A 15,864-nucleotide genomic window follows, 5' to 3' on the forward strand; every position below is an offset into this window, starting at 1 on the left:
GGCCGCCGCGGCTGGAATCAGGTCGCGCATACCTGCAGTCGAGTGCCCTAAGCACTGTACCACCGCAATGAAACGACGAACAAATTATAAAAAAGGGGAGGGCAGTTAAAGTTATGGGGTTTAACGTCACAAAGATACTCAAGATTATGAGAGATGCCATAGTGGAGGGCGCCGGAAATTTCGACCACCTGGGGTTCTCTAACCTGCAGTGACATCCCACAGCACACGTGGGCCTTGCTTTTTGCCTCCAACGAAAAGTGGCCGCCGTGGGCGGGATTCAATTCCGCATCCTTGGGCACAGTGGTAGAGCGCCCTAAATACTTCACCACCACGACGGGGCTAACAAATTATTGAATTGACACCTTTACATTGACGGAATCAATTAAAACGGTCATAGGTAAAAAGTCACATAACGGCAAACATTTTAACAAAACAATAGGTTTATTTTTCTCGCTTTTTTTTCAGTTAGACAGAGAAAGTCACAACGAGAAAGGAACGCAGGAGGAGTCGGACTTTATCAAGTGTGACAAAGGACGTTCACGACAGGAAGACACATCTGGCCGGCATTGTTTAGTCCAACTAATACTGTCCAAACGTGGCAGGAGGAAGCGACCAGTGAGAGGCAGTCAGGAGCAGCAGTCAGTGAGAGGCAGGGGCTCGCGAAGAGGAGACCGATGATGGGTCGGTGCGGCAGTGGATAGAATAATATTCTTCTTTTAATTTACATAGCGTCATTGAGTTAAGGTGGGCGAATAATCTAGCTCTTGGACTTGCCGAAGGTGTAGGCGGTTGGGACCTCAATTGGGTTGGCGTTGATCTGCACATCAGCTGGGTTCTCAGACTTGGTGCCTGGCTCGTTGGTGTCGATGGACACGCGGAAACCATTCTCGTCGGCGACGTAGTTGACAGTACGGTAGACACCCTCTGGGCTCTGGTAGGTGTAGCTGCCGGTCTTGCCGTTCCTCTCATCACCGCTCTCCTGCTGGCTGATGCGTCCGCCGTCCTCGCCGGTGGAGTCGTAGCTGAAGGAGTATGGGTGTGGTGGCTGTGTGGGGAGAACGCCAAGATCCGAATCAGAGAAGCGTCTTTTGTAGCCACATCCACAACGGTCAAGCTAAACGCTCGTTCGGAGTACAATCGAGAGAAGGGGTCTACTAAATCAGAGCATGCATTTAAATGCCTGCCTCGTTTCTGCATTGTGACGCGTTCTCGCCAACAATTGTCGTTAGTTTACACCCAACTGGCTAGAACAGTGTTAAAGTGCTAATGACTCAACACGATGCCCGACAATGAATAAATATGCTTATACCACGTAGCCTAATCTACGGTATTAAAATCAATAAGAAGCTGAATATATTCCTCTTTGCTTAATATATTCATTTTTTTTAATTAAACTCAGTGCTATACAACCAGAAGTGTGATGAAATATTATATACAGCACATACTTTTGTCCGATATGTAAGCTTACAAGAAATACTAGCAGTTAACTGCGTTATATACAAAGGCAGACAAAATATTTTAGCCGATGCAATGATCGAAAGCATTTGCAGTTTGTGTTCTAATGGAGGGTTCTCGGAATAACGGAGAGACCGATGTGAGTATTAGGACTTCACAGAATGAGCACAGATACAGCACAAGTGTTAACGTACGAATTGCTCCTGGAGTTGGACCTGGGCGGCGGCGAAGGCCACCAGGCAGAGAAGGACAACCTGCGAAATAAGAAGACGGTGAGCTTGCTTCAGTACGCCGCAATTAAGCGAGGGCGATGAAGACTCTTTCTAGTCCCGAGTGCACTTTGTCGCTTTCTTTCTCTCTCTCAAGGCGTCGGCTCCTACCTTGCACAGCATCGTAGAATGGGATCCCTGGGTCCGGTCGGTCCGATGTAAAAGGAAGATCTGCCCTTTTGCAAGCTGCGACCGCGTTTTTATAGCCATGTGAAGAAGCGCCACACTAAGGCCATCTTTCAGACTCGCCGCCAAGATGGACCGGACATCACGTACGAGGGGCGAGGAGGTTGCCGCGGCAGGCGGTGAATCCCGTTGGACGGTGGTGCGCATCGCAGAACGCAAGAGCCAGCGGTGGCTGCACAAAGCGGAGGCGGAGCCCCCTCCTCCCTTCCCACGCCACCCGCCAGCTTCGCGGAGTGCATGCGCATTTGTGCAGAAGGGAAGGGTCAAAACGCGTCCTTGAGGACAGCGCTAGCGTCCAGCAATCGGCTGAGAATATCAAGCTTGACTTAATTTTATTTTTAACTTGTACGCCGATCTTCCTTGCAGGACCTGTTAGGACGGTCTCAGCCTAGCAATGAGCGTTGTCCTCCGCGCGTGGATCTCCTGCCGCTATCAACAGACGTAGTAGCATTTTCAAAGAGGAGCACGTCGCGAAAAACGGAGCGAAAGGAAAATAAAATATGAACTTAAAAAAAGATATCTTGGACCGTATGACACGCAAAGGAGACGGAGCAAAAATAAAGAAACGCAGAAGCTGCGCGAAGAACAGGATAGTAAGCAAGGTGTCAGGACTGCGATAAAATGCACAAATTCATTTTCGCTCAATTTTTTTTCTTCCTTTCAGAGCACTTGCGGGAAAATACTTGTTAACATAACCCTGGCTCAGCTGCTCATCTCAATGTACATAACGGTTGAGGGACGCCAAGGTTGCGTGATTTGGTTTCAGGAAAAGAAGACGAAGCAGGATCCCACCAGGAAAGCTGAGCGGCGGCCATCCGTTTGACGTGAGGATTACGCCGCAATAATCCACAGCTAGCCTCAATTAAGTGCTGCGGCACATTACAGCAGAAGACTACGCCAAAAAAAAAAAAAAAACATGTTCTTCTTATCAACGTGGCGCATCAATATCTTGCACATCCGTTCAGCTCCCATCATTCAGCCAAGTTGAAATTGAGACAGGCGATACCATCACACATAGCACGCACCTGCACTAGTAGTAGGTTCTTTTTTTTTTTTATTTCGAGCAATTTGACAGCCGCTGGCAACATCGTTGTAAATCGATATTTCGTACAAGTTATTCGTTAGGGAGCAAGAAATGAGCTCCGTTTGTATATCGTGTCTTATACAAACAGCTTTTATGTACACATTCACAACATCTAGCTGTGTCAATAAACTACAATTTGTCTATATGAGTGGCATTACGTTTAAGCTCATCGCGCAGAAGGAATGTGACCACTGCTTCACTGGCTGCTATAACAAAACGATTTGGAGGAGTTTGCCCTTACGTCTTGAGTTACTGCAAACAAAACTGGTTCCCGGAGAACGATTACTTTATTTGTTTCTGGTATGCTAGGGACCGTAGGCCACCAGACATGTTTTTCCAATTCTTGAAATAAGCTTATGTCGACAGTTTTCTGTCTCGTACCTTCATTTTTCATTAGTATATGCTCGCACAACCTCTGCAGCACTGATGTCCTTCACGTTTTTCTCGCTCAGCTCAACGCGATCTGTTTACATTTGTACGTTTTAAAAACGATCTCCCATAAGCTTAGGCCTCCTTCATTTAGAGTGTTTTGGGAACCATCTAAGACAACTTCTCCTCGTAGTGCGTGAATCGCGCAAGGCTTCTTCACATATTCCATGGTAATACAAGTGGGCACCTTAATTACTGCAGTCAATAACACAAAAAAGTCAGCACGTTTTCCTCAAGTACAAATAGCATTATTACCTTTCAATGTGGCCCCTTTTTCTGACTTTTGCTGCACGCATGCACGAAAGCGGGTTCTCCGTAACGAAGAATGCATTATACACTTAGTACCCATCAGCCTGTAGATGGCACAGAGGCAGTCTGCATGCACAGAGGCAAGGTAGAAGCCACATTGTGTTCAAAAGGGCAGAAAAGCACTGTATGTTGCTCCTTATATATCTGCATTCAGTTTTCCAAGCATGCTTCAGCAATATATTTCTTATAACATTTACTGATACAAGTGACCTAACAAGAAATATTGTTCACTGTAGAAGCAACTGGGATCAAGTTTTTATGAAGAAACCAAGCCACGACAAGCTCACTTGACGAAGTAAGGATCAATATGAATAGTCTTCGCAATATATATTTGGCGGAATCATGCTCCTATGCCTGCTTAAAAAGCGCAATATGGTTTCAGGAGAGGTAAAAAAAAACTCGCGAAATTACACTTACACTCATGCTTGAGGTGCCTTTTGAGTACTATCCCCATACTTTACACATTTGCCTCTATACACGCCGCAATACAGCTAATAGTTCAGCTGGCTTCAGGGGTTGTTGTTTATTTATGTTTTTTTTTACCTTTTATGGGTACGCTGTTTTCGACGCTCTTTGATTCATGAATATAATGTCAGCAGAAAAGAAGACAAAAACAAAAGTATTCCTAAGATTGTCCTAAATTCCTGAGATTGTCTAGTTTATTGGTGCTAGAGGACCAACTTGACACTTTATAGCAGACAAACGTCATCCAGATACGGCATAAACACTACAAAAATAATATAACATTTTCTAAAGAAACGGATCCGGAATACATCAGAACAAATAATTTAATTTATAAGGCAAAAACAGCGCGAAGAAAATTTCATAAACATATTCTTAGTTAGAATGTCCAATCTAGAGTTGGAAAATGTTTTCTAAATGAATTATTGTAATAAAAAAGCTGGAGAAGGAATTCTTGTGCTCTATCCCTAGAAGAGGAATTAAAATTTGTTTTACAAATACACACACATTGCGTTTAATATGATCCAGTCGAACAAATGTGCCTTTTGCAGACCTCATTGTGAGCACGAAGTCTGATGTGCGATTTATTTATTATAGATATCTTCAGCATAAAACATTACAGAGGGAACGGGGTAAGCTATGAATACATGCACAGCTCTAAATATAACATATAAAACTAACGTAGTCTTTATAATATTATTATTATTATTATTATACAAATACACACACATTTTATAGTACTTTATCTAAATAGTACTTTATCACTTAAAACTCCCACTTTCTAGCCTTAAATTGTATTTACTTCACTTTTTGCTTTTTCTCCTGTTCAATGCTGTCTGTATCGTGTACTACTTTTTATCCGTTTCTTACTTATATTTCAACTTTAAACTTTATATTCGAATCTTACTGCTCCTTGTTCAATTTTACTTCTTTATTGTATTATTCTGTATTTCTAGCCTGTGTTTTAAGTACCATGCACTTGTTGCGCCTTGAAGGGTTGTTTATTTTATGTATATTTCTATATTACTATAATCAATGTCAGTTATTTGTTGTTGTTTTTTTTTTTTCTCTTCTATCTACCGTTCTTTTTTTTTTCTTTATTTCCTGGTGTGCTAAAAAATTCTCTCACTGTGTATATAAGTGATGCTACTCATTGTTTGCTTACTTTCCGTGATACTTTTCGTCTGTTTCATTTCATGTATTATTTATTTATTTTTTTTGTGTTCTCTCTGTGTGTGTAAACATGTTTGTGCTTTTTCATTTTTGTTTCTTTTTTTTTTATTTGTGCTGCAGCACAAAGACCACATGGTTGTTCCTGCGCACATTAAATAAAGATTGATTGATTGATTGATTGATTGATTATTATTATTATTATTATTATTATTATTATTATTATTATTATTATTATTATTATTATTATTATTATTATTATTATTATTATTATTATTATTATTATTATTATTATTATTATTATTATTATTATTATTATTATTAGTTTCGCCGTGTGCGTTCTCTTTGCAAACGCTTATACAAGCGGGACTACGACTCCTATCTTGAGTCTTTAGAGAGGAATGCCTCAAATCGTCCTAGTCAGTTCTGGCGTTACGTTCGCAAGCGTTCCATTAAATCAGATTTAAGTATCAGCTTAGTTGACTCTCAGGGTTCGGAAATTCGGGATGTTGCCGACAGTTTTGCACAACATTTTTCCTCCGTTTACAAACATCCACATTGTGATTCCGTTTGCCTCCCATCTGGTGCACTATTTAATTCCATTCTCTTTGACGAGGAGTTAATAAGTGAGAGTCTTAAGCGTCTGAGACCTTCTTTGTCTCCTGGACCTGATGGCATTCCAGCTGCCATAATAAAAGCCTTCAGTTATATCTTCGTACCAGTACTGACTGCCATATTTAATAACTGTTTAAAAAATGCTGCCTTTCCTCGCGTGTGGAAAATGGCACGCGTGTTTCCTGTCTTCAAGTCTGGAAACAAATCTGATGTTTCCAATTATCGTCCGATTTCTCTTCTATGTGCAACCTCTAAGCTTTTCGAATTAGCTTTGCACAGCGTACTTTCCTTCTATCTCAAACATATCATAGTACCGAATCAACATGGCTTCATGTCGGGTCGCTCTACTTCTACCAACCTAGTCACGTTTATGACGTATGCCTCTGCAGCAGTCCTTCAGAGGGGTCAGGTTGACACTGTGTACTGTGATATGAGCAAAGCTTTCGACGTTGTTACTCACTCACTACTTCTTGAAAAACTTCTACTCTCTGGCGTTGAAGTCTCACTCGTAGCCCTCCTACGCAACTATCTCCTTGATCGCTTCTGCTTTGTCAGTGTCAATGGACAGACTTCTTTCGTTTACCCTGCAACGAGTGGAGTTCCTCAAGGTTCAGTACTAGGCCCGCTTCTCTTCTCCGTTTTTATTAATGATGTTTCCTCGGCGATAAAGAACTCCTCGTTTCTTCTTTATGCTGATGATATAAAAATATTTAAGGTAATACATTCTTTTCAAGATTGCGTGTTGTTGCAATCGGACATATCTGCTTTTTCTGATTGGTGTGCGATGAATCGACTTACCCTCAATTCTTCCAAAACTAGGGTTGTGTCCTTTACTCGTAAAACACATAGCTTTCTCTACCATTATTCTGTGAATTCTGTGCTGTTGGATAGGGTTGATGAAATTAATGACCTTGGTGTACTTTTTGACCGCACCCTCAGCTTCTCCTCTCACACTAACCGCATTGCTCAGCGGGCTATGCGCACACTCGGATTCGTTTGCAGACTTTCGAGAGAGTTCCATACTCCACTTCCGTTCCTAAAACTGTACCTGTCCATATGCCTGCCGGTCTTGGAGTATGCGTCGGTTGTTTGGAATGGCACTTGCAAATCGAACTTGGACAAGGTTGACAGAGTACAAAAAAAATTTTTACGGATATTTCATTATCGCTTTCCTTGCGCAACTTCCCCCTCTCGCTCCACCAGGAGCACCCAACTGAATCTTCCTTCCCTTCACTGCCGTCGTATCAGACTTGATATCATATTTCTGTACAAACTCCTTCATGGCCACATTATGTGCCCTCAGCTCTTAGAGTACATCCTACTGCGCGTTCCGCGAAAGAGCATGAGGGAATTCAGACCATTTCAGGTTTCTCCTCTTCATTCCCACTCCCCTCTGGACAGGATGCAGTGGTTATTTAACTCTTTTTGTCCTCACCTTGACATCTTCCAAAACTCGCTCTGTTCATTTACATTGGATGTTCGTAGCGTTGTATTCTAAATAGTACTTTATCCCTTAAAACTCCCACTTTCTAGCCTTAAATTGTATTTACTTCACTTTTTGCTTTTTCTCCTGTTCAATGCTGTCTGTATCGTGAACTACTTTTTATCCGTTTCTTACTTATATTTCAACTTTAAACTTTATATTCGAATCTTACTGCCCCTTGTTCAATTTTACTTCTTTATTGTATTATTCTGTATTTCTAGCCTGTGTTTTAAGTACCATGCGCTTGTTGCGCCTGGAAGGGTTGTTTATTTTATGTATATTTCTATATTACTATAATCAATGTCAGTTATTTTTTTTTCTTTATTTCCTGGTGTGCTAAAAAATTCTCTCACTGTGTATATAAGTGATGCTACTCATTGTTTGCTTACTTTCCGTGATACTTTTCGTCTGTCATTTCATGTATTATTTATTTCTTTTTTTGTGTTCTCTCTGTGTGTGTAAACATGTTTGTGCTTTTTCATTTTTGTTTCTTTTTTTTTTATTTGTGCTGCAGCACAAAGACCACATGGTTGTTCCTGCGCACATTAAATAAAGATTGATTATTATTATTATTATTATTATTATTATTATTATTATTATTATTATTATTATTATTATTATTATTATTATTATTATTATTATTATTATTATTATTATTATTATTATTATTATTATTATTATTATTATTAAACATGTATTTGCGCATTTATATGTCAAGATACATGGCGAACAATGCAACTATACAAATATCAACATAAATAAAATGTTTTATCTGAAATTATTAATAACTCATTTTTGTAAGTGATATACATTGTGTTAATGTACTAAACTGAGCAATAGAGCATTCGAATAATTATAATTTATTGATCATCGCAGTTGTAGTGATGTGGTGGTTCTATTATTTAGATGTATAGGGAAAGCACCTGACAGACAATATTTATTTATTTATTTATTTATTTATTTATTTATTTATTTATTTATTTATTTATTTATTTATTTATTTATTTATTTATTTATTTATTTATTTATTTATTTATTTATTTATTTATTTATTTCAGTTACCCTCTTGGCACGGTGGGCATTATAGAGGGGAGTGGGACTTGGCAAAGAAAAAAGGAGGGGAGGAAAGAACATGGGTACATGGCATTGTAGGTTATGAAGGCAAATGATGTTTACAATGCAGAATTCACGCCATAAAATAATAACAGCAAACAAAACTAATTATACAGGTTGCAATTTATTGAATGCATAAATACAGGATAGGGTGGAAAAAAGAAATAATGACGCTCACGGTATCGCAATACAAACAGCAACACTCGATAAAAAAAAAGGGAAGCAGATAAGAAGTCGCGTACAACGCGCCACATGATCGCTGGAAGGCCAAAGTGCACAACTTAGCCTCTAAAACTATGGAACTAAAGTAACTATTACTATCAATCGTTGCTGCACAGTACACACAGCTTTCTTTTAACCTCATCGACATTGTCAGCAAGTAACAGCGTTTCAGGCAGGCAGTTCCACTCCGTTGCTGTTTTGAGTAAAAATGAATATTGATAAGATGCAGTTCGATAATGAAGTATTCCTACTTTACAAGAGTTATCGATGCGTGATGAGACGTATGCCGGTGATGTTATAAGCGAATTTTTCAGCGTTAGATTATTGTGATACATTTTAAAGAAAAGGCACAAGCGGGAGATGTTTCTGCATCGGAAAAAAAGGTTCTAAGACAATAAAATCAATCCAACTTCGTCTACGTTGTCCGAGCGCTATGTTACATATAAGGTGGGCAAAATAATTTGTCTCGAAGAGTAACCTATAAAAAAAGCTTATAAAATAGACGCAACCGTGCGCGCTTGCCACGTGATGCAAGTGAGTATAAGTCGAAGTCAGACTTCTTTACAGATATGCGGCACATACGAAGGTAGCTAGCAAAAATTTAACTCAATTATTTTGCGCAGTTTATTGCTGGTTACCAACATTCTTAGTTCCAGCAACCAAAATTGAAAGTGTATATTCAGGCTGTGAGCTAGAAATGATATTTTTGAAGATATGCTTAGTATTAGCAGGGATTACGTGGAAATTCAGCTTTAAATGAGCAAGTACGTGATTAGTTTTGTTAACAATAATATCAATGTCTGATATTTTCCACCCAGGGTTAGAAGTGATATGAATGTCACCGTACTCGCATGACATGACAAGTTAAAGAGCTGCAATATTTAGGGTGATAAGTTAATAATTTGCTTGTTGTTCTAGATGTGTGCATAAATTTGCACCTCTTAATGCTTCGTGTCATTTGCTATGTTCGGCACTAGCAGATAATAGTAAAATCAACTTAATTGCGCGTGTGCCAATACTTTGTGTTATTTCATGAAAACGAACACATTCTTCAAAAACCAAGTAAATCGGTGAAATAACTCAGTACAGCATGTCATTGAAGCAGGTTATGAGAAGTTAAGGCCCGAGGATGGTGCCCTGCGAACGATTAGAAAAAAATGGGGTGTATAATCGATGACACAGGCAATTAAAAAATATACCACGCTTGGAATGCTAGAATTTCCAGTTGTGGCTGTGAGGTTAAAATAGTGTTAGTAATGTTGTGATTACAAACAACCCACCTTCTTTTCCTGTGTCCCTAATTTTTTGACACCTTCTAATGTTGAGGACTCCCTACTACCAGCATACCCTACTGCCACAATGCATTGGTATGCAAGGCATTGGACATTCAGTATTACACTCGCGTTAAGAACAAATGTTTTTTTTTTTTTTTTAACATATAATGCAGAAACATAAATTAAACTTTTTGCGAATATACCAGCGTTTAGTTAAGTATCATCTGCAATATAAAAAATGCCAACGTTTATTTCACTGTGGAGGAGAAATAATCTATTTTTACGGTTGCTTTAATAAAACTTCTGTATATGAACACTAAAATTTTATCAATAGCATCTTTATTCCTTCAGACTTGCTGAGTTAGATATTCAGTTCTGTTCATCATCGCACTTTATTTTGACACTACTTCCTACACGTTTTACTTTGTTTCGTCCGAGATAGACCTAAGTGCCCATCAGAGCATCGATATCATTTCATCTGCAAATAGCTTTGGACATTCAATATTTTAATTTGTTGAATACAATATCCCAACAGGAAATGAACTTTTAGTGTTCGTTGCTTTCGTGCAAATGTGTTTTTGTTTCCTTCAAAAATCGTTTATTATACCCAGTGAGCGAAACGTTCTTTTATGCCTCTAGAAGCCACCTTATTAGAGCGAATTTCATGTTAAATATTATCCACAGGTTAGACAAAAGTAACAAATTTTATATTTACTATGATAATAATACATAAGTTTAAAGTAGAAAAAAGAGTGATCGGCACTTAAGTGAAAAAAATTGATCCAGCGTGGTAACAGCACTGGCTTGCATGCACTGAACATCCGAGCTTTGTTTTGGGAGAGAAAGAATATTTGTTCATACCGGTTTAAGCAATCGCACATGGAGCTCAATGCCGCATTGTGCGGCATTGAAAGTGGTGTCATACCATTTCGCTTACAATTTATCATTCATGCTCTCTTCAATTTGTTTTCGAGTTTACGACAGGGTTTAGAACCGACGACATATACACCTCTGAGAGGTGGTGTTAAAAGCGACGTTAAAGGGCGATAAAGAAAAGGTGTTAAAGGCGACGTTAAATAACCATTGAGAAAGATACAGGGTCTGCCTTACACACACGCACACACGCACGCATGCATACATACATACATACATACATACATACATACATACATACATACATACATACATACATACATACATACATACATACATACATACATACACACACACACACACACACACACACACACACACACACACACACACACACACACACACACACACATACATACATACATACATACATACATACATACATACATACATACATACATACATACATACATACATACATACATACATACATACATACATACATACATACATACATACATACATACATACATACGTACATACGTACATACATACATACATACATACATACATACATACATACATACATACATACATACATACATACATACATACATACATACATACATACATACATACATACATACATACATACATACATACATACATACATACATACATACATACATACATACATACATACATACATACATACATGCATACATGCATACATACATACATACATACATACATACATACATACATACATACTCAAGGCACCGCCGCGATAGCTCAGGATTTAGGGTACTCGGCTACTAAACCGGAGTCGTCGTGTTCGAACCCGACTGGCGGGGGCTACGTTTCGGTGGAAGCTAAACGGGGAGGCACCCATGTGCTCTGCGATGTCAGTGTACGTTAAAGATCTTCAGACGGTCGAAATTCTAAATAGCCCTTCACTGCGGCACGTGTTTCTCTGTCCACTTTCTCTCCAACCTTCCTCCCTTTTCTTACCGATGTCCTTAGAGATATGTTACATATACGGCGCCTCTCGTCACCTATAAACTAATTTACAATTTACTTATTTACAAATATAAAAGTATACGCGCCAATAATGGGAAGTGTTAGAGCCGATTAGAGTCTACTCTATTCTTCCACCGTGGTCTACTTTTAAGACGAAGCTTCAACAAGCCCTAATTTTCGCGATTGCCTCTGCTAACGTCGACAAGGTCGAATGCGGTTAAACCCTTTCAACAAATTTCGACCCCTTCGTGGGAAATACTAGCGCTTTTCATTTTGTAATGTCTGCAGCCTCGTTTCGTGCTTCGACTCGACAACTGATGCAAACGCAATGACAACGAGCTTTAAATTGCTGGAATTGATTATTCGTAAATAGTTGGCCATGTTTCTCTCTCCGACCTCATCTAATTCTGGGGCTGTTGGCATCAATATATGCGAAATTCATAATACGTGATCACTTAGCTGATTTTTGAGGTTTTTGACCTTGAGAGATAAGGTGTTTTTGAAAGGGCTACTGTATCTCCACTCCAACCAGAAACGGCAGGTCTTTCTTCGATGCGTTTTGGTATTCAGTCCTGATGTAAGCAACCACCACGTGAACCAGTAACTATGTTGTCGACTGCTGAGCTCGATGATGCGAGTTGAAATCTCTGCTTCAGCGGATGCGTTTCATCTGACACCAAATGCAAAAGTTACCCAGTTCAGCATGGTGCGTGCACGTTAATAATCAGGGGTAGTCGAAATTATAACCTTCTTCCATGATGACTTATATAGGAGCTCTGAGACATTCTGCCTATTGTACCCAACGATACCAGTCCTCCTCTGTACGCAATTATTAGAATGACATTAACGTATAATTCTGAAGTGAAGTACTACGATCCTAAGAACAAAATGAGGAATGCCGCATATATTATAAGCGTATCCTGCTGTCAGCCTTTGCGTCTTCCTGTGCACAGCCTTTTTCTCTTTCTCCTTCGGCGTTTCGCAGAGGTATCATCCTGCTCGAAACACCCTGCACGGCTTATTTCAGCTTTCCGAGAATTGCGTCACCGAAGGTCTGCATGCTCACTGCAATTGTGCAACACCGCAAGCGGACCGCTTTGCCCGGTTACCAAGGGTGCCAGTATGGCCTAGTTTTACACGCCTTCCGCTGCCTGTGAAGGAATGCGCAGGCCTGGGCTAGAGAGGGAATTTCCCGCGAAGCAAGCTTAGAGTCTGGTATTTAAACGTGGGCATGACATTACATACGCAGATTTGCAGCCGAAAGGCATGCAGCAAAGAAGCGCTTCACTGCCAAGAACGCGTCTCTCGGGATACTTGGCAGTACGCGTTATCGTGCATACCATGCAAAAATTATTGCCTTTACTTTTTTTCAGTGTTACTTTACAGCCTAAATGTAGCCAAGTATTCTCTCGTGCTGCTCTGAAAGTGCATACTTTATTCAAGGAGTAACGTAGTCAGAACATTTAGCATGACATTTTAAGGTTTGATTGACTTGCCATTTAGCTTCATAATTTTTGTCAATATCCATAGAGCGATGCCAAAAAGGTTAGGTGAAAACTTGGGGGGTTAATAGCTGTTCACACAAAGTCAAATAAATTGGTGACTGTGTTGAAGCAAGGTGGGTAATATAGGATTCTATAGTTAGCTTGAGTTATTCAAAAAAACTTTTTTTTTTTTTCAATACGTAATTTCCTCTACTTAACGACAGTTCCTTGCTCCTCTGAAACGTGTCGTAAACGAAACTACGCAGTGCGATTACAACACTGTAATACCGTATTAATATGTAAGTTTTTGGGTTGTTTTCATTAACTGAGAAAAAGGATTCTTGTTAGTTGCGCATTTTTATGATAACTCGAGAACTAAAGCTCCTTTCTCAGCCGGATCCCGTCGGCATCACCACAGCATTTGCACTTCAGCGTATACTCACTACGTCACAATAGCGTGTGGTACAGGCAGGCGTTTTTCCGGCGCCTATATTGCTTCCTAAGCTTCTGCTTCACTACCAGCCATGAGACACTGATAAAATGTTAACCTTGGCCTCCAACGCTACGCTAACCCATTAGAGCGGCATAGTTTGCAACATCCTTCTCTCTGGTGCCTTTCTGGAGGAAACCACGCTTTCACCTGCTTTGGTTCGTATGCCTTCTGAAAGGTCTCTTCGAATACGGCACTTACAACTGGACCGTGACCTCCCTTTTACTGGAACCTTTCAATTGGCGTTATGGATAGGAGTACCTGCAGGTCGAAATGAATGTTTCATGAGCTTTTAATTTCTTCACTGATCGTTACCTTTTTTCCTTAGAGCACAACTTCAAGGGCTCAGGTGGTCATCGTATTGCTGTTAAAAGGGGCGTTAAAATTTATGGGCCTCAAGACTTGACTTTGGAAATTAATTCGCAGTGTGACATTTTACACTATCAGAGAAAAGTAAGAGCGCATTTTTTTAGTTTTTTTTTTGTTGTTGATTACGATTTGGCGATAAAAAAAAAAGATCACGTCCCAAAACGACAGAAGTTGGAGAGAGTATTTCAACATATCACCTTTCTCTTTTCAAGAGTAAGGAATGTAGAGGCTATTGGTCAAGGTCTCCAATGCCGATCATTCCAAAAAGTACATTGACTGCGGGGGTTTATTCTGCGCAATAACAGCGAATTAGAAGCTTCCGGTCAAGGTGTTCTATAATGGTCCTGCAAAATATCAGCGACAGTAGTGAAGTTGTTTCATCAAACAGCTGAAGAAATATATAGCAAGGGCTGTAAAGGCCATCCTTTGTTTGATAACTTAACTAAAGTCGTTATATTTATGACCTAAATGTAAATGAACACATCAAGTGAAATTAACGCCAATACAATATCCACATATTCTGACGCGAACAGGGATCCTTGGGAGAGTTTTCTAACTTGGAAGACAGACTAAGAAATTCTCAGACTCGAGGGCTTAATTGCGCTAGAAAGAAGCCTACAGCATCTCAGCCTCCACAACAATTAACCACAGTTGCGGACCTGCCTGGCTGTCTGCTAACAGTAGAATATATATCATTCTGTTGCTCAATCAGGCCGTGATAATCCCCCCCCCCCAAACAAACAAAAAAGATAGAATGCCCACAAAGCACAAATAACGTGCAAGAAGAAACTTTCACACCCTCGCCTGTTACCTAAATTCAGCAGCATGTTGTAGTTGTTAGAAAGCTGTCGTTAAAATACTGTAGCGCTGTTTATAACATCGTTTTCAAAATAATTTTTGATTCGTTCTGTCTACACCTACGGCTACGTTTCTGCCTGTTCAATTCCTGAACTCGAGCGAGGCTGACCTTCAATACCTTCAAATAAACACTCGATTTTTTGCGGGAATTCGACGGGGGCAAGCGACAAAGAAAAAAAAAATAAAGACTGAGAAAATATTTTTTCGCCAGAATTATGTCATTTAGGCAACATCTCTATTGCTATATATTTTGCATGTCCATTTTGTTGTAGAAGCACACCGAAAAGTTCCGGACATCATATTTTTGATAAGTAGTGTAAATTTATGGGAGTTCAGCCTTGTTTACTTTATAAAGTTAGAATTATTGATGAAGTGCCATATTGTGTTCATTGTCACATTAAACAAATGCTTACACATTTGCCATAGGTTGAGAAGCCATCACATGTAACTGTACAGGAAACATTACGCCACTTTAACATTGCTAAACACTTGCATATTTGTGCAATGTATTCTCGTTAAATCACTGTTTCAGGAAAAGGTGTTGTGTGGGACAGACGTTTTATGGGAACTATGAACTTGACAAAATAGCTACCGCGAGTTCTTGCTGCGAAGACCCACATCATGAATAAAATCTATGGCCATCATGTAAAAGCAAAGTAACATGCAGTACTTTTTCCCGGTAACTATAACGGTAGCGCG

General features: G+C 39.6%; 1 protein-coding gene across 1 annotated transcript; it reads right to left on the minus strand.

The window, feature by feature from the left end:
- Positions 1 to 422: 422 nt before the first annotated feature.
- LOC146199140 (cuticle protein 10.9-like) lies at positions 423 to 1,949 on the minus strand. The gene is made up of 3 exons (XM_084594613.1): positions 1,836 to 1,949; positions 1,650 to 1,709; positions 423 to 1,045 (listed from the first exon to the last, which is right to left on the minus strand). The coding sequence occupies exons 1-3, from the start codon at positions 1,932 to 1,934 to the stop codon at positions 758 to 760; spliced, it is 447 nt and encodes a 148-aa protein (XP_084450739.1). The 5' UTR covers positions 1,935 to 1,949; the 3' UTR covers positions 423 to 757.
- Between the last annotated feature and the right edge of the window lie 13,915 nt (positions 1,950 to 15,864).

Source organism: Amblyomma maculatum, chromosome 2, assembly GCF_055883805.1.
Source record: "Amblyomma maculatum isolate TAMU_Amacu chromosome 2, ASM5588380v1, whole genome shotgun sequence".
Taxonomy (NCBI): Eukaryota; Metazoa; Arthropoda; class Arachnida; order Ixodida; family Ixodidae; genus Amblyomma; species Amblyomma maculatum.

Excerpts from the sequence above, each read along its gene's own strand:
- LOC146199140 (XM_084594613.1), bottom strand. The coding sequence starts at position 1,934 with ATGGCTATAAAAACGCGGTCGCAGCTTGCAAAAGGGCAGATCTTCCTT. Across the intron at positions 1,710-1,835 it reads ATTCTACGATGCTGTGCAAG|GTTGTCCTTCTCTGCCTGGT; the intron begins GTAGGAGCCGAC and ends CTTATTTCGCAG. Across the intron at positions 1,046-1,649 it reads TCCAACTCCAGGAGCAATTC|CCACCACACCCATACTCCTT; the intron begins GTACGTTAACAC and ends CTCCCCACACAG.